The sequence below is a fragment of the Geotrypetes seraphini genome, chromosome 2, assembly GCF_902459505.1.
Source record: "Geotrypetes seraphini chromosome 2, aGeoSer1.1, whole genome shotgun sequence".
Taxonomy (NCBI): domain Eukaryota; kingdom Metazoa; phylum Chordata; class Amphibia; order Gymnophiona; family Dermophiidae; genus Geotrypetes; species Geotrypetes seraphini.
The window spans coordinates 209,478,904-209,506,235 of NC_047085.1; the positions used below are offsets into that span (position 1 = coordinate 209,478,904).

At 44.3% G+C, this 27,332-nt stretch overlaps 1 protein-coding gene across 2 annotated transcripts in view; it reads right to left on the reverse strand.

Annotated features, from left to right (window-relative positions):
• Nucleotides 1-27,332, reverse strand: part of RIPK1 (receptor interacting serine/threonine kinase 1) — a 151,065-nt gene that overhangs the window by 35,788 nt on the left and 87,945 nt on the right. For both annotated transcript variants that reach the window (XM_033934845.1, XM_033934846.1), the window contains 2 exons: nt 25,743-25,892; nt 15,935-16,011 (listed from right to left, as the gene is read on the reverse strand). In XM_033934845.1, coding sequence (XP_033790736.1) covers nt 15,935-16,011; nt 25,743-25,892 — 227 coding nt within the window. The remainder of the gene's footprint in view (nt 1-15,934; nt 16,012-25,742; nt 25,893-27,332) is intronic.

Here is a 27,332-nt window from a genome sequence, read left to right on the forward strand (position 1 = left end):
CCAAGGAGAGAGACATAAAGAATAAAAGACAGACAGCAGCCAAGGAGAGAGACATAAAGAAAAAAAGACAGATAGCGGCCAAGGAGAGAGACAGAAATAAAGAAATGCACACACAGAAAGACAGGGGGCCAGGGAGAGAAACAGAAAGAAAGACAGACAGCAGGAGAGAGACAGACAGAAAGAAAAGCAGACAGGGGGTAATGAGAGACAGGAAGAAAGACAGACAGCAGGCAGGGAGAGAGACAGAAGACAGACAGAAAGAAAGGGGGCAGGGAGAGAGAAAGAACGATAGATAGAAAGAAAGAAAGAAAGAAAGAAATGCCTAAATCTACACATCTATTCTAGTACCTGTTAATGTAACGGGCTTAAACACTAGTTCTTTATAAATAGTCCATGACAGGAAAAAAATTATACAAAGAATGTCAAAATTTCCACAGTAATTTCACTTAGTACATCAAAAATAAATATTTAGGACACTATCAGATAATTCAAATGTTATTTACCATGCTGCGGGTCACAAGACTATATAACAATGAAAAATGAATACAGATCTTGAAATTGAAAATAATTATGATTTTAATTGCTTGGAATTCCTGAACACTGCCTGTGTTCATAAAGCGTCTCAGCCAATACACTCTTTAAGAGACCCTCTCCCTTTCTTTTCTTCTCCCACTAGCTGCTTCTTTATTTCCAAACAATTTTATTAAGTATTTTCCAACTATTATAACAAACATTAGTATCAATAAAAAGACTTGTAAACATACCCAAACCCCCTAAACCCTATGTATCCCACTAAAAAAAAAACCTTCCTCTCTCCCAATAAGAATTCATGACTGTCACAGTGTTCCCGCTAAGCTGCGCTGGGGTGCGCTGGCGCACAAAATATTACCTCGCAGCGCACAAGTTTCTCGTCACAGCGCACACAGTGTAGAGCACAGTTCTTCAACCGCCGGTCCGCAAACAAAATCTTGCCGGTCCGCGAAGGATTCGGTCCCCGCCGCAACGAAAGGCCGGCGTCAGCTGACTTGCAACTTCCTGTTGCAGTCGCTGTGCCGGGACTCCTGCCTTCGCCGGGACTCCTGCCTTCCACCGCGTTTGCCTCCTGCCTTGTCTCCGCACCTCCAGACCAGCAGCGGCAGCTGTGTATGCTTTTAACTTCGGCACAGAGCTGCCCCTAATCAATAGTTTAGCGCGGTTTCATAAGGCAGCCTCGGGGCCTTTGCTAGGCCGGCCCACATCGCATCATCGAAGCGGGCCGGCTATCAAAGGCCCCGAGGCTGCCTCATGAAACCGCGCTAAACTATTGATTAGGGGCAGCTCTGTGCCGAAGTTAAAAGCATACAGAGCTGCCGCTGCTGGTCTGAACTCTTGGGCCGCTGAAGGAGGGCAAAAAGCAGCTGTCCTGGAGGTTTCCCTTCCTCTCGCCTTTACAGGTTCCTTTTTTCCACCTTTTTTTTTTTTCCTTCAAACGGCAACGGGCCCCAGCATCGACATCAATCAAGTAAGTTCCACTATCAATCAAGCGGTTCTGCTCGGCCAAAGCTTCCCCTGTGACATGAGCCACCCTCAGGGGAAAGAAAGTGACCCACAAAGGTGAGGGGAAGGGGGGCAGATGATGGAAGTTGGGGGGGGGAAGAGAGAGAGAGAGAGAGAAGGGGCAGATGATGGAATGGAGGAGATGAGAGAGAGAGAGAAGGGGACAGATGATGGAAGTGAGAAGAAGGGAGAGAGAGCAGAAGGCAGATGGATGTCAGTTGAGAAGGGAGAGCAGATGCTGAATGGAAGTGGGGAAAGAACACACACTGGATGGAAGGAGGAGATAAATAAAGGGGGAAGAAAATAGTAAGATAATGGAGGGGTGAGGGAAAGGGGTGACAAGCTGTGTGTAGACACAGTGAAAAGAGGGAAACGGGACTAAATAGTAAGAAAGAATTTAATTTAGATGGAGGCAGAAAATAGAGAAGGAAGACCAGAGAAGAAAAGGGAAGAGAGAGCAGAGAATGATCAGATCTGAGTGGAGGAAATGAGAAGAGAGATATGCTAAAAACCACAGGGGGGAGGGAAGGATAGAGATGCCAGACCATGAGGGGAACAGAAGGAAGATGATGGATGCTAGACCAAATTGGGGGGTGGGGGGGGGGCAGGAGGAGAGATGGCAGGGAAAGACAGACAGTGAATGGAAGGGGCAGATGCTGGACTGAAGAGACAGAGAAGGTTATCATGCTGCTGTACCGGGCCATGGTACGCCCTCACCTGGAGTACTGCATCCAGCACTGGTACTTTAAGAAGGACACGGTACTACTCGAAAGGATCCAGAGAAGAGCAACTAAAATGGTTAAGGGGCTGGAGGAGTTGCCGTACAGCGAAAGATTAGAGAAACTGGGCCTCTTCTCCCTTGAGCAGAGGAGATTGAGAGGGGACATGATAGAAACATTCAAGGTACTGAAGGGAATAGACTTAGTAGCTAAGGCAGGGAGAACGAGAGGGCACTCTCTAAAGTTGAAAGGGGATAGATTCCATACAAACGTAAGGAAGTTCTGTGGTAGAAAGCAACATATTTATTTGGCTCATAACTTGCTGGCGCCCGATATTTTTAGCTCACAGTGAAAAAAGTTTGCTCACAACACCCGCCCGCTTAGAGGGAACACTGCTGGCCACCAAAGGCCTTGTTTCTTATAGCCAATAGTGGCAAAGAATAAATTCCACTACTAAGAAAGCTTATAAACTACCCTTAAACCCTCCCTCCTCTAAAATACCCTCACCAATCCCACAGCAGGAAGAACATTAAATCAATGGGCTCCTATTCCTTACCATAAATAGTTCACATGCTGGCTGTAGCAATCCCATATCTGTAAGAAATGCTTTTTATGTTTGGGTGAGCCTTTAGATTTCTGGGCCTCTCAAACATACCACCTTCTAAATGGAAAATTATTTCCTGACATTGTTCTTGAGCCTACTTTCCTCCATACCTCAGTTAACAACATGAGCCTTAGTTCTAGTCTAGTTTTCAGAAAAAGATTTTAGCTGTAACGCATTGTTGTTGTTATGTGCCATCAACTTGTGCTCAAGTCCTAGCGACTTGATGAATTGCAGATCTAAAAAGAAATTGGTTTTGTGCTAGTTTGGAAAGGTCTCCCAGCGTCATTCCCATGGTTGTTTTCAATGTGTCCAGCCATCTGATTGCATGTCGCCCTCTTCCTTTGATCTTCCCAGACATGATATCCTTCTCCAGTGATCTAAGAACATAAGAACATAAGAATTGCCACTGCTGAGTCAGACCAGTGGTCCATCATGCCCAGCAGTCCGCTCACGCGGGGGCCCTCTGGTCTAAGACCAGCACCCTAACTGAGACTAGCCCTACGTCAGCTTTCCGTCTTCGTTTCCAGCATATAGCCTGATGGGTTCCGGTATGCTGTGTACATTTTCTTTGGTAAATACAGATGCAAAAAATGTGTTCAGTTTGTCAGCGATTGCTTTGTCCTCCTTTAGTGCTCCCTTTATTCCATGGTCATCCAACGGTCACACCACTTCCTTTGCGGGTCGTTTCCCCTTAATATATCGAAAGAACGGCCCCTTTTACCGCCTTATGGCACCTGCGTTGATGTTGTTTGTGCTTGTTCCAGTTTTCATCCATTTTTGACTTTTTCCATTCCTTAAATGAAGTTTTCTTGTCTCTGATCGCTTCCTTCACCTCTAGTGAGCCACGCCGGTTCTTTGTTCTTTTTCCTCTTGGATCCCTTGTTGATACGCGGTATATATATATTTTGCGCCTCGGTGACTGTGTCCTTAAAAAGGGACCAAGCTTGCTCTAGCGTTTTTACAGTGCTTATCCTCTTCTTAATCTTCTTCCCTACCATGAGTCTCATCCCTTCGTAATTCCCTTTTTGGAAGTTCAGTGCTGTGGCTGTCGTTTTGGACCGATGTTTCTCCCCTGCATCCAGATCAAAGCGGATCATATTGTGATCACTGCTTCCCAGCGTCCCTTCTACTTCTACATCTTGTGCTGGTTCTCGCAGGCCATTTAGAATTAAGTCCAGAATTGCATTTCCTCTAGTATTTTCCTTGACAAGTTGTTCCAGGAAGCAATCGCCTACAGCATCCAAGAACTTGGTCTCTCTAATGCAGCTGGAGGTGCCTAGGTTCCAGTCTATTCCCGGATAGTTGAAGTCACCCATGATAACTGTGTTGCCTCCCTTGCAGTTGCGTTTAATCTCATCTGTCATTTCTCCATCAATTTCTTTGGACTGCCCTGGGGGTCGGTAGTAGACGCCGATCTTCGTTTCCAGGCCATTTGTTCCTGGAATTTTGACCCATAGAGACTCTAACTTATCCATCAGTTGTGGCGTGTTCTCTCTAGCAGATTCAATTTCCTCTTTGATGTATATGGCAACGCCCCCACCTTTTTGAGCCACTCTGTCTCTGCGGTATAGTTTGTATCCCGGTAGCACAGTGTCCCAGACGTCTTCCTCAGTCCACCATGTTTCCGTGATGCCTATGATGTCAACGTTATCTTTTTGTGCTATGGCTTCTAATTCACCCATCTTATTTGTAAGGCTCCTTGCGTTTGTGTACATACCCTTGAGTTTGCAGCTTTTTCCTTTCTTGCATTTCCTTCCCTTTTGTGTCCTTTTCGATCTCTCTTGCCTGTAATCCGATGAGTCTTTCCCTCTATCTTCTTGCACTGTATACTCTGGGTATACCGGTTCCCGAACCGACTCTCTCTCTCTGTCGACTGTCAGCTTTCCCCTTCTTCCTAGTTTAAAAACTTGTCCACTTCTCTCTTGATGTTGCTTGCAAGTAGCCTCGTTCCATCTCTGCTGAGGTGGAGTCCATCCTTCCTGTAGAGCTTGCTCTTCCTCCAGATCGTTGTCCAATTGCGCATGAATTGGAATCCTTCTTCCTCACACCAGCGCCGCATCCATGCATTGACTGCTTGCAGCTCCATCTGCCTTTTCTCATCTGCCCTGGGTACCGGCAGGATCTCCGAGAATGCTATCCTCTGCGTTATGGTCTTCAGCTTCCTTCCTAGCATCCGGAACTGGTCCTTCAGTACTTCCCTGTTGTAGTTCCTATTGTTCACATTGTTCGTCCCCACATGGATCACCACCGCCGTATCTTCTTCTTCCACACTGTTGAGGATCCTGTCGATGTGGCTCACTATGTCTTCTACCTTGGCTCCCGGTAGGCAGGTCACCAGCCGATCAAGTCTTCCTCCTGCTATGTGGCTGTCAACTTGTCTGATGATGGAGTCGCCCACGATGATTGCTGTCCTCTCTATCTTCTCCTGATTCTCCAGCCTCAGGTCCATGTCCCTGGTGTATTTCCATCTCTCCTGCCGCAGGCCCGTATCCTTCGTTCTTGCTACTGTATCACCCATTTCTTCCTGGTGGTTGTCTGTCGGGTGGTCCACACTCTCTGTAGGTGTCTTTCGGCAGTTCCACTGTTGCTAGTGATTTTCCATGGACTCCCTGTATGCCTCCTCTATGAACTTCTCCAGTTCTCGGACTTCTTCCTCGATGGTGTCTTCTGTCTTGTCCTCTGCTTCCTCTGTCTGGACGTTCTCTGCATCTCTGTCTCCCTCTCCCCTGCTTGAAGTGCCTCCAGTTCCAATATTCTGCCCTCCAGGAGTCTGACTTGCCACTTCAGGCTCTCCAGTTCTCCGCATCGGGCGCAAAATAAGACAGTTGTAACTTCATCATTTGGGCTTTGAGTGACATTGTCAGTTTGATCTCTTCCAGAATCGATTTGTTAGTTCTTCTGGTGGTCAAAGGCATACCTATAATTCTTCTCCAGCACCAAAGCTCAAATGAGTCAATATTCTTTTTGTCTTGTTTCCGTAGTGTTCAGCTTTCGCATCAAGTTTCAAGTTTATTAAAAATTTGTTATACCGCCTAATCAGACGGTTAAATATAAAATACAAATAATGGGACCTGACTTATACTAACAGACAGTACTTCCTGTAACTGACCACTGAGAAAATGAGTGCATGGACAAGTTTGATCTTAGTTTGGAGTGTTACCTCCTTGCCTTAAATACTTTGTCTAGAGCTTTCATTGAAGAGCTACCAAGTGCTATTCTGCAGAGATTGAAATCCTTTACAACTTCTATTCTATCAACTTCAAGCTCAAAATCTTCCATCATTTTCCATGTTCATGATCTTCGTCTTGTTAATGTTCAGTTTTAATCCCATGTTATGACTTTCGGCTTTGACTTTTCTCAGTAGGTACAGCATGTCTTCTTTGCTACTGGTGATGAGCGTTGTATCATCTGCATAGCACAAGTTGTTTATATTTCAGCCACCAACTTTGAAACAGATACATTCTTCTTCCAAATTTGCTTTTCTGAAGATGGTTTCACCGTACAGGTTGAACAGGTAAGGTGACAAGATACATCCTTGCCTGATGCCACATTTTATTAGAAACCAATCAGTGTTGCTGAATTCAGTTCTCACTGCAGCTTCTTGATTTTCATATAGGCTCTCTATCAACTGAGTCATATTTTTGGGTATTCCCATTTGCACTAGAGTTCTCCATAATTTACTGTGATCCACACAGTCAAGAGCTTTGCTGTAGTCGATGAAGCAAAGGTATAGGGGTTTTTGGTATTCTTTGCTCTGACTTCTGTGGTAAGCAAATTAATGGAAACGCTTTTAAAACAGAGAATGAAATTTCTGGAATCCTGTGGATTACAGGACCATAGGCAACATGATTCACTAAAGGTAGATCTTTCAGGGGGAGCGAATCAAGATGGCGTCAGGGACAGACGTTTTGTAAGAGGCTCCCCTTCCATCGGTGTTCTTAGTTTTACCTTGGAGATTTACTTACCGGTTTCCATATCAAAAGAGTGCCGAAGCGCAGGGGTAAACAGAGGAGTGATCTCCCGGCTTCTTCTGCCTCGTCGACAACACGCCAGACAGCAATAACAGCTTTTGCTGTTCCATTTGGTCAGGGCGAATCCGCTTTCCGAGGGGGGCAGACCTCGGAACTGGACAGTGATTTTTCGCTGAGCTCGCTGGGTCCTGTAATCCCTCCCCGTCCCGGGATGATGTCGGGCAGTTCTGCGGGTCAGCGGGAGACGTCGGGGAGTGAATCCCTGTTGGACCCGATGATGCTGCCTTTGACCCCGGAGGTGGAACAAGCTATGCCGGGTTACCAGCAATCGGCAGAGGGAGGAGGAGGCGTTCAGGGAGCAACGAGTGTGGGAAATGGAATCTTTTCTCCACTACAACCTCTGAAACCCCTGATTAAGCCGAAAGTGGTGGATATGGAGGCGTTGTGGGGAGCCATGGAGAGCCTTCACCAGGTATGCTCCCAATTTATTTCCTCAACTCAACAAACTGCAATTCAAATTAATAATTGTGAAGAGAAAATTCAACAACAATCAACTAGAATGGATAACATTGAGAAGACTGTCTCTGAAATAAAACTTGTATCAAACTCTCAAATGAAGGAAAAAAATTTAATGATCAGGAAAATTGAAAATTTAGAAAATGCAAATAGAAATTTAAACTTGAGACTTTTAAATTTTCCTGTATCAAGAATACTATCACCGAGATAACTTTTTCACTCTTTCTTGACTTCAGTTTTGAAATTTTCAGAGACAAATATGCCACCATTGCAAAAATTATATTATCTTAATATAGTTGAAGAGGATAAGGACAAGACAACTATCCATCCCGGAGAATTAGATCTCACTGGGATGTTAGAATCTTCACGGATTGAGATTTCAGCGAGAGCCACTTTGTTAGTAACGTTTGTTTTCTTACAAGATAAAGAAGCTCTTCTTCGTCTTTATTATAGAACTGAGAATGTTGAATTTTACAATCACAAAATTGCAATTTTTCCTGATGTTTCTAAGTGGACGCAGCTTAGACGTAAAAAATTTCTGACATTTCGTCAGTCAGTTTTGGCTGTGGGAGCAACCTTTCAACTTAGGTTTCCTTATAAATGTTGTATTACCTACCAAACAAATAAGTATATCTTTTATGATCCAGAACAATTGCAACTTTTCTTGGAAGGTAAGGCTGCCATTAGGGCTCCTGACCCCTCTATAATTATAACTACTTAGGCCCTAATGTAATTAACCAAAGAACCCTGTATATTTGAGGCATATGCAAATATGACTGAGTTTAGTTTTTCTTTAATTCAACTACCCTTGACTGTGTATGATTCCACTCTCCCTTAACGTGGACTATGATCATTGTACTGGAATTTATGTCTTGATAATAATTTCCTGAATGTATTTTGTTGCCTGTATCAAAGTTTTCTCTTTTTGATCTTTGATGTGAAAATGAATAAAATATAAAATTATAAAAAAAAAGGTAGATCTTTCAGATAAATCTGAACGATTTCTTTGACTGGGTGACCAGAGAATTGAATAGAGGGAGTGCATTAGATATAGTGTATTTAGATTTTAGCAAAGCCTTTCACAGTGTTCCACACAGACATCTAATAAATAAACTGAGTGCCCTTGGGCTGGATCAAGAACTGATTCAGTGGAAGGCGACAGAGGGTCATGATCAATGGAGATCGCTCTGAGGAAAGGGATGTTACCAATGATGTGCCTCAAGGTTCTGTTCTTGGGCCTATTCTTTTAAACATTTTTATAAACGATATTGCTGCAGGGCTGTCGGGTAAGATTTGCCTCTTTGCAGATGATACCAAAATTTACAATAGACACCCAGGATGGTGTGAATAACATGAAGAATGGTCTGAAATTTGGCAGCTAAAATTTAATGCTAAGACATGCTAAGACATGCAAGGTCATGCATTTGGGCTGCAAAAACCCAAGGGAACGGTACAGTTTAGAGGGTGAAGAACTTAAGTGCACGACAGAAGAGCAGGATTTGGGTGTGATTGTATATGATAATCTTAAAGTCACCAAACATGTTGAAAAGGTGACAGCAAAAGTTAGAAGGATGCTCGGGTGCATAGAGAGAGGTATGGCCAGTAGGAAAAAGGATGTATTGATGCCCCTGTATAAGACTCTGGTGAGACCTCATTTAGAATATTGTGTACAATTCTGGAGACCGCGCCTTCAAAAAGATATAAAAAGGATGGAGCTGGTCCAGAGGAAAGCTACTAAAATGGCATATGGGGACAGACTTAAAGATCTCAATCTGTAAACTTTGGAGGAAAGGTGGGATAGGGGAGATATGATAGAGAAGTTTAATTGCCTACATGATGTAAATGCGCATGAGTTGCATCTCTTTCATTTAAAAGGAAGCTCTGGAATGAAGGGCATAGGATGAAATTAAGAGGTGATAGGCTCAGGAGTAATCTAAGGAAATACATTTTACAGAAAGGGTGGTAGATGCGTGGAACAGTTTCCCGGTAGAGGTGGTGGAGGCAGAGACTATGTTTGATTTCAAAAAAGCCTGGGATAGTCACATGGGATCTCTTAGAGAGAGGAAGAGATAATGATTACTGTGGATGGGCAGACTGGATGGGCCATTTGGCCTTTACCTGCCATCATGTTTCTATGTTCTATGTCTTTCCAAAATCCATCTAACATTGGCAATGTCTCTTGTTTCTCAACCTTTTCTGAAACCAGCCTGAACTTTGGGTAGTTCTTGTATTATTTTCAGCAATATTTTGCTGGCATGTGGAATTAATGCAATTGTTCTGTAGTTATTACAGTCCTTGGCATTAACTTTCTTCAGTATCGGTATGAACAGTGATCTTCTCCAATCGATTGGCCATGTTTTTTCCTTCCAAATCTATTGACACAGTCGAGTGAGGGTCATGATAGCTTTTTATTAATTCAATTGGAATACCATCGATACCAGTTGATTTGTTTTTCGATAAAACTTTAATAGCTGCTATGACTTCTTCTTTTAAAATATCTTATTCTTCTTCAGCTTCAGTTTACAATTCAATTTCCCTAATGTAACACATTATACTTTTCCCTCCGTATTCGCGGGGGTTAGGAGAAGAGCCGGCCCATGAATACGAAGAAATCGTGAATAACTATTTTTATGTACTTGCCCAGACTCTGCTCAGCTTTGCACTCTTCGCCACCTGCCTCAGTGATCCGTGTCGCGCTTTCTCTTTTTCTCATCTCGGCAGTGCCTGCCAGCAGCTGTTTAAAAATCCAAGGACTATTTCGAATTAACCCCTTGTGCCATGAAGGGGAGAAAGGGAGGCAGGGGGAGGAAGGAAGATTTGCTGTTTGTGCGCATGCCTCAGCCCTGTTCCAGGAGAAACCTGTCCATCAAGCGGGTTATCACGATGAAGAGGGTGGTGCCAGGGACGGCTCAACAGGAGAAACAGAATGGCAGTCTCACTGAAGAGAAACCTCAACAGGAGAAAATAAAGTTCCAGCCACAGCCATAATTTAGGAGCTAGTTGAATAGCGACCTTTTCCTGCTGGGAGATAGAGAATACTGGATAAACAGGAGGAATGCCAGCCAATAGGACCACCTGTTAATCAGTTTCTCTATCTCCGTCTGCTGGTAGATGTGGGCTATCCCATTGGTCTCTGGATTAATCTGCTGCTGTTGCTAAGGAAAGTAAGTTTATTGCTGTGGGCACAGGACCTGGGCGGAGAAAGCCATTAAAACAAAAACTGGGGGAAAGCCATCAAAACAAAAAACATGGGAAAGCCATCAACACAAAAAACGCAAATAATGGAAATCGCGAGTGCAGAAACTGCGAATACGGAGGGAGAAGTGTAATGCCTTTTAAATATTTAGGTGTCTATCAGGTTTACTCTCTCAAGTATATATATACTCTAGACTCCATATGATATGGATGCTGGGGGTCCAAGATATTTGACCATGTTATAAGCGAGTCCACATTGGGGCTCATTTTCAAAGCAACAAGAAGATACCCAATCCCTGAATGCACAATAAGTAATTCCAAATTACATGGAGACACTTTAAATGGAGTTCTAAAACCATAACAATAAACTTTAGATAAGTGTCTCATTGGCGACCTGTCACTAGACACTATCAGACTTCAAAAATAAGTGGAGAAAAAACCCTCACGTAAAGCTGTTGACAGCACTTTAACATAGGTAAAACAAGGCTTCCCATTCTTATCACAGGCAAAAAAACTCCACTTGAAGTGTCACTGAGAATTTCTAAGTGAAAGACCACAAGTTGGATTATTTATTTATTTATTCAGTTTTCTATACCATCTTCCCAGGCAAGCTCAGAATGGTTTACATGAGATTTTTCAGGTACTCAAGCATTTTTCCCTGTCTGTCCTGGTGGGCTCACAAACTATCTAATTTACCTGGGGCAATGGGGGGATTAAGTGACTTGCACAGAGTCATAAGGAGCAGTGTGGGTTTGAACCCACAACCCCAGTGTGCTGAACCTGTAGCTTTAACCACAGTGTGGGTTTGAACCCACAACCCCAGGGTGCTGAAGCTGTGGGTTTGAACACACAACCCCAGGGTGCTGAGGCTGTAGCTTTAACCACTGCGCCACACTTTCAATGCCAACCAATCCAATTAGACTTCTAGATATCGACATAATACCAGTTAAAACTTTTTGTTACTTAGGAGTTTTTTTTACAATACTTTATCTTTTGATCCTCAGGTAAGCTAGGTGTTGAAGAAAGGATAGCATTGGCTTAGATCAATGGTCTCAAACTCGCGGCCAGCCAGGTACTATTTTGAAGCCCTCAGTATGTTTATCATAATCACAAAAATAAAATAAAACAGTTTCTTGATCATATATCTCTTTAGCTATAAATTACAATATTATTATTAAGACTTAGCCAAAAGGAAAGATTTATAAACTATAAAGAGATTTACCTCATGCAAAATTGTCATTTCTTTAATGACATTAACTATTTTTCTGAGGCCCTCCAAGTACCTCCAAATCCAAAATGCGGCCCTCCAAAGGGTTTGAGTTTGAGACCACTGGCTTAGATGTATTCATTCAGTAAGCAAAACTTTAGACTTTGACTCAATTCACACACTTATAGATACATTCATTATTTCACAAATTGATTTGTAATGCAGTCTATTGTTGCATTGTGGCCACCCTTTTGTGTCATTTTCAGTCATTACAGTCTAAATCTTATTACCAGTGTAAATCTTATTACCACATCACTCCCCTCTTGATAAAAATACATCGGCTTCCAATTCAATATTGGATTAAAATACAAAATTCTCTGTTTGACGTTTAGTACAGTTACTTACCGTAACAGGTGTTATCCAGGGACAGCAGGCAGATATTCTCGACATGTGGGGTGACGTCATCCACGGAGCCCCGTCGCGGACAGCTTTTCAAGCAAACTTGATTGAAGATCTCAAAGTTTGCTAGTGCTGCCCATGCATGCGTGTGCCTTCCTGCTCCACTAGAGGGTGCATCCCCTCCTCGTGGTCTTCAGTTCAGATAGCTAGCAAAGAAGCCAACCTTGGGGAGGTGAGAGGATTGCGAGAATATCTGCCTGCTGTCCCTGGATAACACCTGTTACGGTAAATAACTGTGCTTTATCCCAGGACAAGCAGGCAGCATATTCTCGACATGTGGGTGACCTCCAAGCTAACCAAAAAGGGACGGAGGGAAAGTTGGCAATTTATGAAAACAGATTACACAAAACCGACTGGCCAAATCGGCCGTCGCGCCTGGAAAAGGCATCCAGACAGTAGTGAGAGGTGAAGGTATGAACCAAAGACCAAGTGGTGGCCTTGCAGATCTCCTCAATAGGCGTGGATCTGAGGAAAGCGACAGACGCCGCCATCGCTCTGACTTTATGCCCCGTGACTCGACCTAGCAGCGATAGACCAGCCTGAGCGTAGCAAAAGGAAATACAAGCAGCTAACCAGCTAGATAAAGTACGCTTGGAAACAGGACGGACCAACCGATTAGGATCAAAAGAGATGAAAAGTTGAGGAGCCGTCTGATGAGGCTCAGTGCGACACAGGTAAAAGGCCAACGCCCGTTTACAATCAAGAGTGTGAAGCACCACCTCCCCAGGATGAGAGTGGAGCTTTGGAAAAAAACACCGGAAGAACAATGGACTGGTTGAGGTGGAAATCCGAAACCACCTTAGGCAAGAACTTAGGATGAGTGTGAAGGACCACCTTGTCATGATGAAATACAGTAAAAGGCGGGTCCGCAACTAGAGCCTGCAGCTCACTGACTCTGCGAGCAGACGTGAGAGCAACCAGGAACACCACCTTCCAAGTGAGATACTTCAGATGAGCCTTATCAATGGGTTCAAACGGAGGTTTCATCAATTGAGCAAGAACCACATTAAGATCCCAAACCACTGAGGGGGGGGGAGGCTTGAGTGGAGGATGAACATTGAATAGACCCTTCATAAAGCGGGAAACCACAGGATGGACAGATAGTGGTTTCCCCTCAAGCGGCTGATGAAAGGCAGCAAGTGCACTGAGGTGGACTCGAATAGATGTCGATTTGAGGCCAGACTGAGACAGGTGGAACAGATAATCCAGCACCGAAGACAAGGAGGCAGAGAGCAGCTCCAGACGGTGTGCAGCACACCACACAGCAAATCTGGTCCATTTCTGGGAATAGCATTGCCGAGTGGAGCTCTTCCGAGAGGCCTCGAGAACATCCCTCACTGACTGAGAAAAATCTAAGGAGGGAGACACGTGGACAGGAACCAAGCTGTTAAATGTAGAGACAGCAGATTGGGATGCAACAGCGAACCCCGTCTCTGAGACAGCAGAGAAGGAAACACAGGTAGAAGCAGAGGCTCCCTGACACTGAACTGGAGGAGCAGGGAGAACCACGGCTGCCAGGGCCATCGATGCACTATCAAGATCATGGTGGCGCAGACCCCCTTGAGGTGCACCAGAGGAAAGGGAGGGAACGCATAGCTGCCCGTCCAATCGAGAAGGAAAGCATCCGCCTCGAGATGATCTGGAGAGTACATCCTGGAGCAGAATTGAGGCAACTTGTGATTGAGGGGCGAAGCGAACAGATCTATCTGCGGAGTGCCCCACCGGACAAACACCTGCCGTAGAGTGTGAGCATGGAGCGACCATTCGTGCGGCTGAAGAAGGCAACTCAACTTGTCCACCAGACAATTCCGCTCGCCCTGGATATACACCGCCCGAAGGAATATGTTGTTGTGCAACGCCCATTGTCAAAGATGAAGGGCTTCCCTGCAAAGAGAAAGGGAACCGGTACCCCCCTGCTTGTTCACATAATACATTGCCACCTGGTTGTCCGTGCGCACCAGGACCATGCGATCCTGCAACAAATGACGAAAAGCCACCAAGGCATTATAAATGGCCCGGAGCTCCAAAAGGATGATGTGGCAGCGAAGGTCTGCACTCGACCAAAGGCCCTGAGTCCGAAGGCCGTCGAGGTGCGCTCCCCAGGCATACATCGAGGAGTCCGTCGTCAGAACCTTCTGATGTGTGGGCACGAGAGAGAGCAAACCTCTGGACAGATTGGAAGAGCTGGCCCACCAAAGGAGCGAGTCACCGTAATGTGCTGCGACGCGAGATCTCGATCCTGCCGCCACTGAGACGCCAAAGTCCACTGAGGGACACGAAGATGCAACCTGGCGAACGGTGTGACATGCACGGTCGAAGCCATGTGTCCCAAGAGGATCATCATCTGCTTGGCCGAGACCGAAGACCTTCGAGACACCAGCTGACTCAGGCGCAGAAGGGTGGCCTGCTGAGGCAGAGGTATTAACGACTGGAGGCGGACTGTGTCGAGCACAGCCCCGATAAACTGCAGGGACTGGGAGGGGCACCACTGAGATTTTGGGAAGTTTATCTCGAACCCCAGATGCTGAAGGAAGATAATAGTCTGACGGGTCGCTGAAATAACCCCCTCTCTCGACGGAGCTTTGATAAGTCAATCGTCGAGGTACAGGAAAACCTGAAGGCCCTGCGACCGCAAGGCCACCACGATCACCACGAGGCACTTCATAAAGACCCGTGGGGACGACGCGATATTGTAAATGAAGGTCCCCCACCCGAAAACGAAGAAACCGTAGAGAAGCTGGATGGATCGGAATGTGAGTGTAGGCTTCCTTCAGGTCCAGGGAACACAACCAGTCCCTCTCAGCCATCAAGGGATACAAAATGGGAAGCGAAAGCATGCGGAACTTTTCCCGAACTAGGAACTTGGTCAGCTTCCGTAGATCCAGTATAGGGCGAAGGTCCCCGGTCTTTTTGGGAACCAGAAAGTACCGGGAGAAAACCCCAGAGCCCCGTTGACAAGGTGGAACCTCTTCCACCGCCCGCAGGCGAAGGAGGACCTGCGCTTCCAGAAGAAAAAGGGGAAGCTGCGTCCTGTTGAAAAGAGACTCTCCGGGAGGACTGTCCAGCGGCAAAGCCCTGAAGTGGAGGGAGTACCCCTCCTGAATGATGGAGAGGACCCAAGCGTCCGCAGTAATCTCTGCCCAACGCTGATAAAAGGCGCGGAGACGACCTCCGATAGGCAGAGGAGAAACACCCGGGGCGGAGGAGGCCAGCCCCCTCCCGCCGGGTCAGTCAAAAGGACGGCGGCTGCTTAGGCGCAGCAGGGGTCTGGGGCTTAGGAGGAGCCCTCTGCTGCTGAGGACACCGAGGAGGAGGGTGGGAAGGTAGCCTGTAGGACTTCGGCGGGGTGTGCTTCGCCTTAGCCCGGACCAAGGAAGCAAAGGAGCGTTCATGTTCGGAGAGGCGTTTTGTGGCAGCCTAGGAAGGTTTTGAGTTTGATTTTAAATTTGTCGAGAACTCCCGGTAGCCAATTAACTAGCAGTTCTGCATGGGTAGGAGCGAAGGCAGGTCGCTCCTGCCTGGGCAAAGCCACTAGCTGATTGGTTGCAGGCAGCTAGTTCTATGTATATAAGTAGAAAACATTTTTACTTGTCTATCTGAGGTATGCTAAAAATCTTTCTGACCAATCTCTCCCAAATGTACTGAAATATTTGCAAAAAATGTCAGTGTGAAGTCAAGCCCCACATAAACATATCTACTTGTTGGTTTCTTAACATTCCATACTCACGTTCATTGCCTTCACACCATCTTCAACATTCATCTTTAGCTGCTCACAGTAGAATGGCCGAAATTTCTTATCACATTCTGCGGCAAAATGAAAATATAGTAAAACCTTGGTTTGTGAGCATAATTCGTTCCAGAAGCATGCTTGTAATCCATAGCACACGTATATCAAAGCGAATTTCCCCATAGGAAATAATGGAAACTCAGATGATTCGTTCCACAACCCAAAAACTTTAATACAAAATACTACACATGTACTTGTATTGCTTAGAAAGTCACTACACTCCTGCAGCGTCAGAAAGAGAAGAACCACCGGCTCAGTTGTGATGATGTGACGTGTTGTGATGATGGTACTCGTATTGCAAGACTTTAATCGTTTAGAACAGTCACTACACTCTTGCAGCGTCAGAGAGAGAAGAACCTTTGGCTCAGTTGTGATGTGTGTATACTGTATGTACTTGTATTATAAGACATTGCTTATATATAAAGTTAAAATTTAATCAAATGTTTTGCTTGTCTTGCAAAACGCTTGCAAATCAAGTTACTTGCAATCCAAGGTTTTATTGTATTAGCAATCCTTGTAAGGCTAGGTTTGTCAAATTACTTTTCACTACATTTTCGTTATATTCTAATATATTAACAAAAAAAACATACATCTAAAATGGATAAAAAATTTATCAAGGTTAAGTAAGTGGAAAACGAACAGGGGTTGAAAAATTCCTTAGAACTTACTGCCAGGGATAGAATGTACCCATTGTGTACTACTGCTCCCTTACCTAGGCATAATCTATCTTGTGAGGCTGGAATACATAGTAAGTGCATTTCTTTTCTGGTGAACGTATTGCTACACTCTATCTATAGTGCAACCCTCTGGGCCCTCCCACCCTACCCACTAAGTTTTCTGGTCTCACTTACCTCCTCCCTGCCCTCAGCTAGGGTTCCTGGCTCTTCCAGGAGCCCTCCCTGGAACTGATGTGCTGCCACTTTGTTCACCATATGGATTTTTAAAATCCTGATAATTGAATGGCAATTAACCTATGTAGTCCTTTTCACACTCTGTTCTTAAGACTCATACTTGATTTTGCTACACTATCTCAGACCCTCCCAGAGCTCCAAACTCTCCCACTTTCTATACCTCCCCTAAAGTTCTTATTTTTGCTCCTGTCTTTTCATCCTTTATTTTTCTCTAAAAATTATTTTTCTCTCTCCTACTTTCCTGATTGGCTCAGGCACTGACAGGAAAGTTGACATTAGCCCCCCCAAGACAGGTCCAGACCCGAAGCAAGGCTTGGAACCCCTTCCCCTATCGACACTCCCCCACACACACACCCCAAAGCAGGAACTCAGCCTGACTCCCACAAGGCAGCAGCCAGACACTTTCCTCCTTCTCCTCCCGAGGCAGGACCCCGATCCCCCTGATTGCCTACATGCCCAACCTGTGGCCCTAATGTACCTTTAGAAACCATGGGGGGGAGGGAGTGGGCATCCTTCTCATCTCTCTCTGTTGCATCATCAAAATAGTGGTGTCCTGCCCCACCCATTCTAGGGTGCACTGGACAGAGCCTAACTAACAAATAAGGGAGTTTCCCTCTTACTTGGTAGATAGGCCCCACCCAGTGCACCCCAGAATGCACTGGGCAGGTTGTGATGCTCCCTACCTGGTTTGTAAAGGTACGTTGAGGCTGTTGGTTGGATCCCTAGGCCAACAGGGGGAGAAAGAGTCCAGGTTAGGGCTGATTCCTTGGGGGGGGGGGATTGGCTGGGGATTTCATGTCCTATTGGACTACCAGGACTAGGGTTTTTAAGAAGCCTGTTTGAGGCAGGTTGGTTGGACAGAAGGAATGTCATTAGACACCTCTTTTCTCAACCAACCCTCAATGCTGCCCCAGATTAGTTTTCTGGTGCTAAAAGCGCCAGATAGCCCTTTTTTTCTTTTAAACATATGGCAGGCTTACTAATGACCACATTTAAATGTATTTACATACATTTATGGTGCTGAAACCATCAGAAAATTCTGCACACCCTAATGTCGGTGCTATTCTGGCACTAATCACCTCTAGTGCCAGCATTAGGTTTTCATATATATATTATAGTGATATCATAAGTGGCTATACGATGCCTGGAATCACATACGACAACATTAATTCTGTTCCACTTCCAGTCTTTTTTATTTTAGAATTTTACTTATCACACCTTGGTATGCCCAAGGATGGTAAAGATCCTCAGAGGGTTAAACTACCCGAATGGTTCGCGTGAAACAAATCACTGAACCCGACACATGATGATCTATAGAAAGGAGCGGTTTCTTCAAAGCATGATAATTTAATTCGGGAGCCTCAACCCTGACGAAAGTATTTGAAACACGGACATGTTGGTGGAGGCGCTCCCTTAAAATTATTCAGCAAAGTACTTTACTAAAAAAGAATTATATAAAAAAGAATTACTAAAAAGAGGTGTTGAAAAGAAATGTTGAAAAATATAAACTAACTAAAAAATGAACCTATGATCCTATGAAGATTGGGTTCAGAGATTTGTTTCACGTGAACCATTTGGGTAGTTTGACCCTCTGAGGATCTTTACCATCCTTGGGCATACCAAGGTGTGATAAGTAAAATTCTAAAATAAAAAAGACTGGAAGTGGAACAGAATTAATGTTGTAGCATTAGGTTTTCAGCATCGGTCCACTGGTGAATAAAACTGGAGGAAAACCCCCAAATATCAGAGGAATGAGACGCTGCGATGATCATATTACAAATGTAGGGTTACAGGGGAGATACCACAGCTGTGAAATGATGGGAAATGTTCAACTGCAGAAATTTACATATATTATCAATATTTAGGCACAGAACATACATCTGACTTTCCAGATAGGCATTATCTGATACTCAAAACCCTAACATTTGCACATTGTGACATATACCCATGTAACACTCCTCCAGGCCTTGGTATAGTGTTGGCATGAAATATTGATAATGTGGCTAACACATCCAATGCATTATGATGTATGTTTTCATGGCACTCTCCTATGCATGCTTGTATTGGTGCATATTTTAGGGATACGGTATTTTTCGCTCCATAAGACGCACTTTTTTCCCCCAAAAAAGTGGGTGGAAAAAAGGGTGCATCTTATGAAGCGAATGCAAACACCCCCCCTTCTTTCTACTTTCTGCCGGGCGATTTCTCTCATCAATCCTCTGATGCTTACTGGGTTGAAGGCGGAGCATTGTTGGGGTTGTGCATCAACGGAGGAGACTCAGCTTAACAGGAGACAAGCAGGTAGTGATGGGAGGGAGGTAAGGACGCCGCACTCGAGGACACCAAGTGTGAGCTCCACCCTTTCCACTCCGGGTGCCTTGTTCAGTGAGGGCCTGCCTCCCACCTCCAGTCCAGGAAGGGGGAGAAAGACGAGCACTAGGCACCCAGACAAAATACCTTGCAGCTTGTTCGGTGCGCTCCATCCCGCCCCTTTTTCTATAGCAAAAGGTGGTGGAGGGGGAAGTAGCATCGGCAGCAGAGATGGCCATATGTGTGGGGGCGGAGCTGTACACCTCTAAATACCTGTGGCCCCCACCAGCCCTACAGCGTGAGGAGAGTCCTTTCGGCTCTGCTCTCCTACTATGTGGTGGCCTGCTTCAGCTTGTTGGCCTCTGCCTGATGGTGGCGTTGTTTCCTCGCCACTGGTCTCACCTCCTGCTCAGAGTCTGACACAAAAGAACCAAAACCAGAGCCCCCGGAGAATCGGCTCCATTGGGAGCGGTTGACTGTTTCACCCTGCAGCTGTTCCTTTACCGGCAATGGCAGTCTTGATTCTGCTTCCTCTCATCAGGAGCCTGGAGTTTATGGGGCCCAACATTGGGAGATCTTCTGTGGCCAGCCTGCCCTCCTGTCTTCGAAGATTGAATGACTGTCACTCTCTATTATACCTCCCTCTCAGGTATTTTGCTTTAATATCTGTTATTTTTTATTTTATCTTTCAGTCTTTTATATATAAGTACAAGTCTTTTAATATATAAGTACAGTCTTTTAATATATAAGTACAAGAAGAAAAAGAGAATTTTAACAATGATAAGTAAAAAAACAGTTTGCATGAAGTAGAAGACACTTAGGTAAATTATGATTACAATATAGCTAGAGTATGATTACAATATAGCTACTTCTTAAGCACTCTAGCTATATTGTAATCATAATTTACCTAAGTGTCTTCTACTTCATGCAAACTGTTTTTTTACTTATCATTGTTAAAATTCTCTTTTTCTTCTTGTACTTATATTTTTATAACCGCATCGAATCGAAAGGAATTTTGCGGTAAATAAAGTTTTATGTTAAAAGTGATGATTGATGGGGGGGGGCCTGGAACGGAATTTAAAGGTGCCGGGTATATATTAGTATACAATTAGGTTCAGAATTTTTTTTTCTTGTTTTCCTCCTCTAAATCTAGGGTGCGTCTTATGGTCAGGTGTGTCTTATGGAGCGAAAAATACGGTAATTTTATACATTTTAAGCACTAACACCACATATAAATGACCTCTATAAAACACCAAGTAAGGGGTAGAGCTTGGTATTCCTAGACCAGAAGCACTTCCTTCCACTAGTACAATCTAATTTGGACAGACAGATAGGACATCTCAGGGTTGGGGTGTTTCTAGCAGAAGGAATGATACGATGGTAGCTGACAGTGAGGTAACTGAATGAGTGAGTTAAGAGTTGAAAGCAGCTTCAAAAAAAGTGGGCTTTTAGCTTGGGTTTGGATACTGCTAGAGATGGAGCATTATGTATTGACTCTGACAGCTTGTCCAGGCTTACGGCACGGCAAGAAAGAAGGGACAGAGTCTGGAGTTGGCAGTGGAGGAGAAGGATACAGATAAGACAGACTTACCCGAAGAATGGAGTTTAAGGAGGGGGTAGGAGTATAGGATGATATAAGTGAATTATCATAAATTCCCACTTGTCAATTTTCTCATCAACCAAACATAGAGTTCCAAGTTTCCAAGTTTATTAAACATTTGTAATACCGCCTATTCAGACTTCAAAGCGGTGTGTATAAAATAGGGAAATACATTATAACTGTTAGTACAAGATTTATAAGGTCTTTAAACAATTAAAAAATGAACTAGACATATGGACGGACCAGAACAAAAGGGAGGAATTTAGAAATATATTATTTATAGAAGAAGATGTTAGGGAAATACATAAGCTAGGGGAGCAAGAATGGAATCTTTGAAATCAAAAAGCAGCATTATTTTTCCATGGAGTCTCCCCTTGTGTCATATTCCACCAAAGGAACGTTCCCTGGCTTTGAAACCTCCAGAGGACCAGTATATCCTATTCTAATGTCTACCTTTGAGTTACTGAAGATATTATGTGAGTTGGATGACAGCAGCAGTGAGTGGATCCCTGGCAAAACTAATGTGAAACATGTCAGATCCAACCGCTAAGTCCACCAATATGTAAATGAGGTTGACTACTGCTAAGGTAAGTAAAAATATTAAATTTAAATATCAATTTAACTTATTAAATATTTATTAAATACAGAGTTTGAGAATAAATTAAAAATGCAAATCTGGAAGCCGTGACCAGTGAGGATTCAACACATAATTCTCCCCGTGAAAGACTGTGTACATGGGATGGTGGAGTGGTGTTTCTGAGGTCTTCGGCAAAGACAGCATATCATGTGTATGAAGACAGAAGAGTTGAAATAAGTAGAAGTATCTTAGAGTATTTTCATTGAGTTTATAGGATGAAAACTCTAAGTTGAAATAGTTCATCAGCCATTTTCACTTCAGATTGAACAGTACCTTTGAGTTTCAGCATTTCTTCCAGTTTTAGTTTAAGCTCTTGAGTAGAGAACGACACGAGGACAAATTTTTCCTGTCCTAACAGGAATTCAATTTCCCCGTTCCGTCCCTGTAAGTTTTGTCGCTGTCCCTCCCCCATTCCTGTAAGCTCTGTCTTAACCACACAAGCTTCGAACACTTATGATTTTAAAGTGTTTGAGGCTTGTGTAGATGAGGTCAGAGCTTGCAGGAAGTCATTATGCCATTGTATAGATCCATGGTAAGGCCCACCTGGAATACTGTGTGCAATTTTGGAGGCCGCATTATCGCAAGGATGTGCTGAGACTGGAGTCGGTTCAGAGAATGGCCACCTGGATGGTCTCGGGACTCAAGGATCTCCCGTACAAAGAACGGCTAGACAAATTACAGCTATACTCGCTCGAGGAGCGCAGAGAGAGGGGGGGATATGATCGAGACGTTCAAGTATCTCACGGGCCGCATCGAGGCGGAGGAAGATATCTTCTTTTTCAAGGGTCCCACGGCAACAAGAGGGCATCCGTGGAAAATCAGGGGCGGGAAATTAGGAGGTGACACAAGGAAATTCTTTTTCACTGAAAGGGTGGTTGATCGCTGGAATAGTCTTCCACTGCAGGTGATTGAGGCCAGCAGCGTGCCTGATTTTAAGGTCAAATGGGATTGACACATGGGATCATAGAGAGGGTGGATAGGGACAGATTCTTCAGGCTGAAAGGGAAAACAGGTACGAGGGGGCATTCGGAGAAACTGAAGGGAGATAGGTTCAAAACAAAGGCAAGGAAGTTTTTTTTCACCCAAAGGGTCGTGGACACCTGGAATGCGCTACCGGAGGAAGTGATCAGGCAGAGTACGGTACAGGGATTCAAACAGGGATTGGACGGATTCCTGAGGGATAAAGGGATCGTGGGATACTGAGAGAGGTGCTGGGATGTAACAAAGGTATAGAAAGCTAACCAGAAAATAAGTATAGAAACCCAACCAGGTCGTGCATGTGCAAGATCGGAGGGTTAGGACTTCGATGGGAAGATAGGACTTAATGGGAAACCAAGGTGGCAAGGGGGCCCCTTCTAGTGATTCAGACAGGTCGTGACCTGTTCGGGCCGCCGCAGGAGCGGACTGCTGGGCAGGATGGACCTACGGTCTGACCCGGCGGAGGCACTGCTTATGTTCTTATGTTATCTATTCACAGGGCAAAGGTAGGGGAGGGTCATTAGGGTGGGCAGACTAAATGGGCCGTGGCCCTTATCTGCCGTCTATTTCTATGTTTCTATGAATAGGACAGGAACAGGAAAATAACTCACTGGGATAGGAAAATGAGCTCCTGCGGGGGACAGGGAAAATTTGTCCCCGTGTCATTCTATACTCTTGAGATAGGACTAATGTCCAATTTTAGACCTCGCAAATGTTTCAGTATATGTTTTCTCTTAATCGGGTGATTAACCCCTCCCACATTCCAGGCTGCTGTCTTATGAGAGCTTGCTACCATTTATACTAATCATTGTTAGTTCAATATAAATCCCTATATAAACATTAGTACCAATTCTTCTACTGCAATTAGTTATCTGTTTCCAAGATATAAATTCCATCCCAGGCCTGTCCCACTCCCTGTCTATCCTTTCTCTTCTCCTCAATCCATCCAAACTTCTTGCCCACAATTAGTAGTCACAACTTATTTTCCTTTCTGCCTCTCTTCCATTCTACATTTCTTGGATATGCATTGAATCTACAGCATTATTGTCTCCTACATCTCTTGTATTCTGCTCTAAATGCTGTTGATCTTGCTGTATATGGGTTCCCTCCTCTTCCTCCATTGTATCCTCCAACTGGGAAGCTGTGTCCAAAAGAGGAGAAAAGTGTTTTTCCCACCTTTCTGCTTAAGGGAGATTGAAACCAAAGGAGATCGATCCTTTACTTCTTGAGGTTTTGGTAGTAGTAACCAAAATATTACCCGATTCTTAGCCTTCATTGCCACATGCGCAGAATATCCATAAAACTGAAATTTCTGAGTTGTGCTTTATTTTATTTTTTCTAACCATTTGTGATGTTAAGGCAGATTCCCATATAGGTTCTTTATTTTGGGTTTTAGTACAGTCCAGCGATTTTATCAAGCTCTCAATTATTGATGTTGATTGAACGAAATGTTGCTTTCCTTTTGAAAAATTTCCAACTTTGTGGGATTTCACACTACAGCTTGAATTCCACAAGCCATCAATGGTTGTTTATACTCCCAAAAGGTCTTTTCATTTTCTTTTCTCATAGTCTCTGCACTTAAAACTGGAAAGATCCGAATTCTCATACCCATGACGGCAAGTTAGGGGTTGAGCCATGGATGCAACTCACGCTGGGCTCTCTGAGTTTCAAATATTGGGGCTGCTAGTGAATCTGAAAAACATTTACAAAATAATTAAGGTATAAACTGGTTGGGATGAGAAGTCTCCATTTTTTTCAAATATCATAAAAGGTTAAACCACCTGTGCCTATTTTCCAGGTCTTCAAATTTCACTGCCAGTATTTCCACTTGATTATGACATGCCACAAATTGTAAATATCCTTCTCTTGGCCCACCTCCACAGTGTGCATATGGCCCTCCAATTGTTTCATTTTTTTCCATAAGTTGATCTAATTTCATTTCTAGCTTGATCACTACCATTTCAACTATCTCCATCTTCGCTGATCTTAATTCTTGAAGAACAATTAAAACTATATCTGCTGAATTTTCTCCAATCGTTCTGGCAAGTGTTGCAACCCCATCGGGGAGGCATTTTCAGCAGGGCTCTTCTCCAAGGGAGCTCCAGGATTTAGGGCTTTGTTTGCATACATATTGTTAATATTGGAGTCTATTCATTTTGAACACCTGAAGCATCACGAGAAGTCCTGAGTGTTAATCAATCTTGTATTACCGATCAAACTTCCACATTTGTCATGAGGCACTAAAATTGAGGGATTACAGGGGGTGGGGAAATACGGAACTTTCTTACTTGTGTCCTCTCAGCATGGAGGTTCAATCAGAAGTCCTTAAATCTAAAAATGACATAGAGTGCCTAAATGTCAAAGACCTAGTCATCTTTGTTATCACCTCATGCTGCAATCTTGAACAAATTCACTCAAAAGGAAGTTTGCCAGAAACTGGAAGCAGACCAATAATGGTCAGATCAGTGTCACTAAAAAGTATTATTACTGAAAAAGGTAATATTAAAGTTATTTCATTACATTTTGCACAAAAGTAATCATTAGTTGCTCATTACTTTTAAAAGTACAGTGGTACCTTGGATTACGAGCATAATCCGTTCCAGGAGCATGCTCGTAATCCAAAATGCTCGTTTATCAAAGCGAAATAATGGAAACTCGCTTTGATGCGTTCCCCCCCCCACGAGAACCGGCATTGCTCCCCCCGAAGGCTCCCCTGCGATCCGGCACCCCCACCCCCCGACACGATTGGGCACCCCCCTGCCACGATCCGGCACCACCCCACGCGATTGGGCACCCCCCGCCGCTTCTTACCCTCATCTGGGCACCGGCATGTCCTGTGCGTGGTGCCGGTGCCCGAAGATCGGCCTCCTCTTCTGCTGGGCCTTGAGCATCTGCGCATGCTCAAGGCCCAGCAGAAGAGGCCGATCTTCGGGCACCGGCACCAAGCACAGGACATGCCGGTGCCCAGATGAGGGTAAGAAGCGGCGGGGGGGGGGGGGGGGGGTGCCCAATCGCGTCGGGGGGGGTGGTGCCCAATCGTGTCGGAGGGGTGCCGGATCGCGTCGGGGGGGGGGGGGGGTGCTGGATCGCGGGGAGAGGGTTCCGGATCGCGGGAAGAGGGTGCCGGATCGTGGGGGGGGGAGGGTGCCGGATTGCGGGGGGGCACTCGTAAATCGAGCCATGCTCGGTTTCCGAGGCACCGATTTTGCAAATGTTTTGCTCGTCTTGCAAAACACTCGCAAACCGGTGCACTCGTAAACCGAGGTACCACTGTAGTATAATACCAATAATATATTATTACCAAACACTTACCCGCAAACGTTGGTCTTTTATTCATATCCTTATCCCAGCACGTCTGCATCAAATCCTCAATTTCCTGGGGACACTGCTGCTTTAGCTCTTCTAATTTGGGTCTGTCACCCTTTATGATGCAAAAACAAATCTGGTGCTCATTGAGCGCATCTAAAAACATGCAACAGATTTGCGTTAGAAAATTACTGATATGGAAAGAGGAAAAAAGCAAAAGTAGAGGCAGCCAGAAGAGAAATATGTGCAAAGTTTTTACAAAAACATAATAAACAGCAGCAAAAAAACCCACCCAACTTATCTAGTCTACTCATGCAAATCAACAGACTTGTCTCTATGACTCCTTTTCTCTCTCAGAGAATCACTTAAATATGTGGTATTGCTCAAGCCAGTTAATTAACAAGACATAATTTAGAGGCCCTTTTACTAAAGGGCTTTATGCCCGTAAAACATGTTTGGCACTTACTAATAGGCTAGTGCAGAACGTATTAAAGCATTTTGTGGTAATTTGCCTGTTTGTGTATGCAAACCAGTAGTACAATATCTAGGGGGCGTGGCTTGGAGCACGCTAAACATGAATGTGTGATCGCGTTGCTCCGTTTATCCAGGCAACGGTTTAAAGATTAAAAATACCTTTTCGCTGTAAATTTTGGTGGTTCGTGTGCCATGCGGAGATGGCCAGTACGCGGCAAGGAAAAATTGATGCAGCTTTTGTGGCATCCGGCACGGCGAAGCGTATCAAACATGATCATGTGTCGCCCTCTAAAGCTCCACTTCCGGAGGATGAGGAAATTGAAAGAAAAGATATAATGGCTATGCTTAAAAAAATTTCACTGCTGATTCAAAAGAATGTGGAAAGCATACAGGAGGTGAAGGAAGAAGTTTTAAATACAAATAGACAGCTGGAGATAGCTAATCAAAGAATGGCCGTTTTAGAACACAGAGCGGAGCAGTTAGAAATAACGGCAGCTCAGTCTAAGGATGACACTAAAATCATTAAAGATCTACAAAAGCAGCTGGTGGACTATGAAAACCGCGGAAGGAGGAAGAATGTAAAAATCATTGGGCTAGCAGAAAATTTGGAGGGGGGGAATTCAATTCAGTTTTTGGAGAATTTGCTGTCAAAGTTATTACAACTGAATTCTAAGTACCCCCTAGAGATTGAACGAGCACAAAGAATTCCTTTTCAACAGTCTGTTAACAACTCAAAGCCCAGACCTCTTATTTTCAAACTCTTGAGATTTCAACAAGCCTTTGAAATATTAAGTTTAGCAAAGGCTGATAAAAACTTAAATTATAAAGGCTCCAAATTATTATTCTTGCCGGATTTTGCAAAAAGCACTGTGACTTTAAGACAGCAGTTCCTTCAACTTCGTCCTCAGTTGAAAGAAAAAGGATATAAATATGGACTATACTATCCTGCAAAAATGAGAGTATCCAGTGGGAATAAATCTCTATTTTGAGGATCCTGAAAAACTGAGGGATTTCTTGGCCACTTCAGAGCCAATGTCTATTTGAAGGTCTTTCAAGAGAAGAAGAAAAGAAGAGGAGGATGAACAAGAGTTATGTTGCACCATTCTTATGTTTTTATAATTT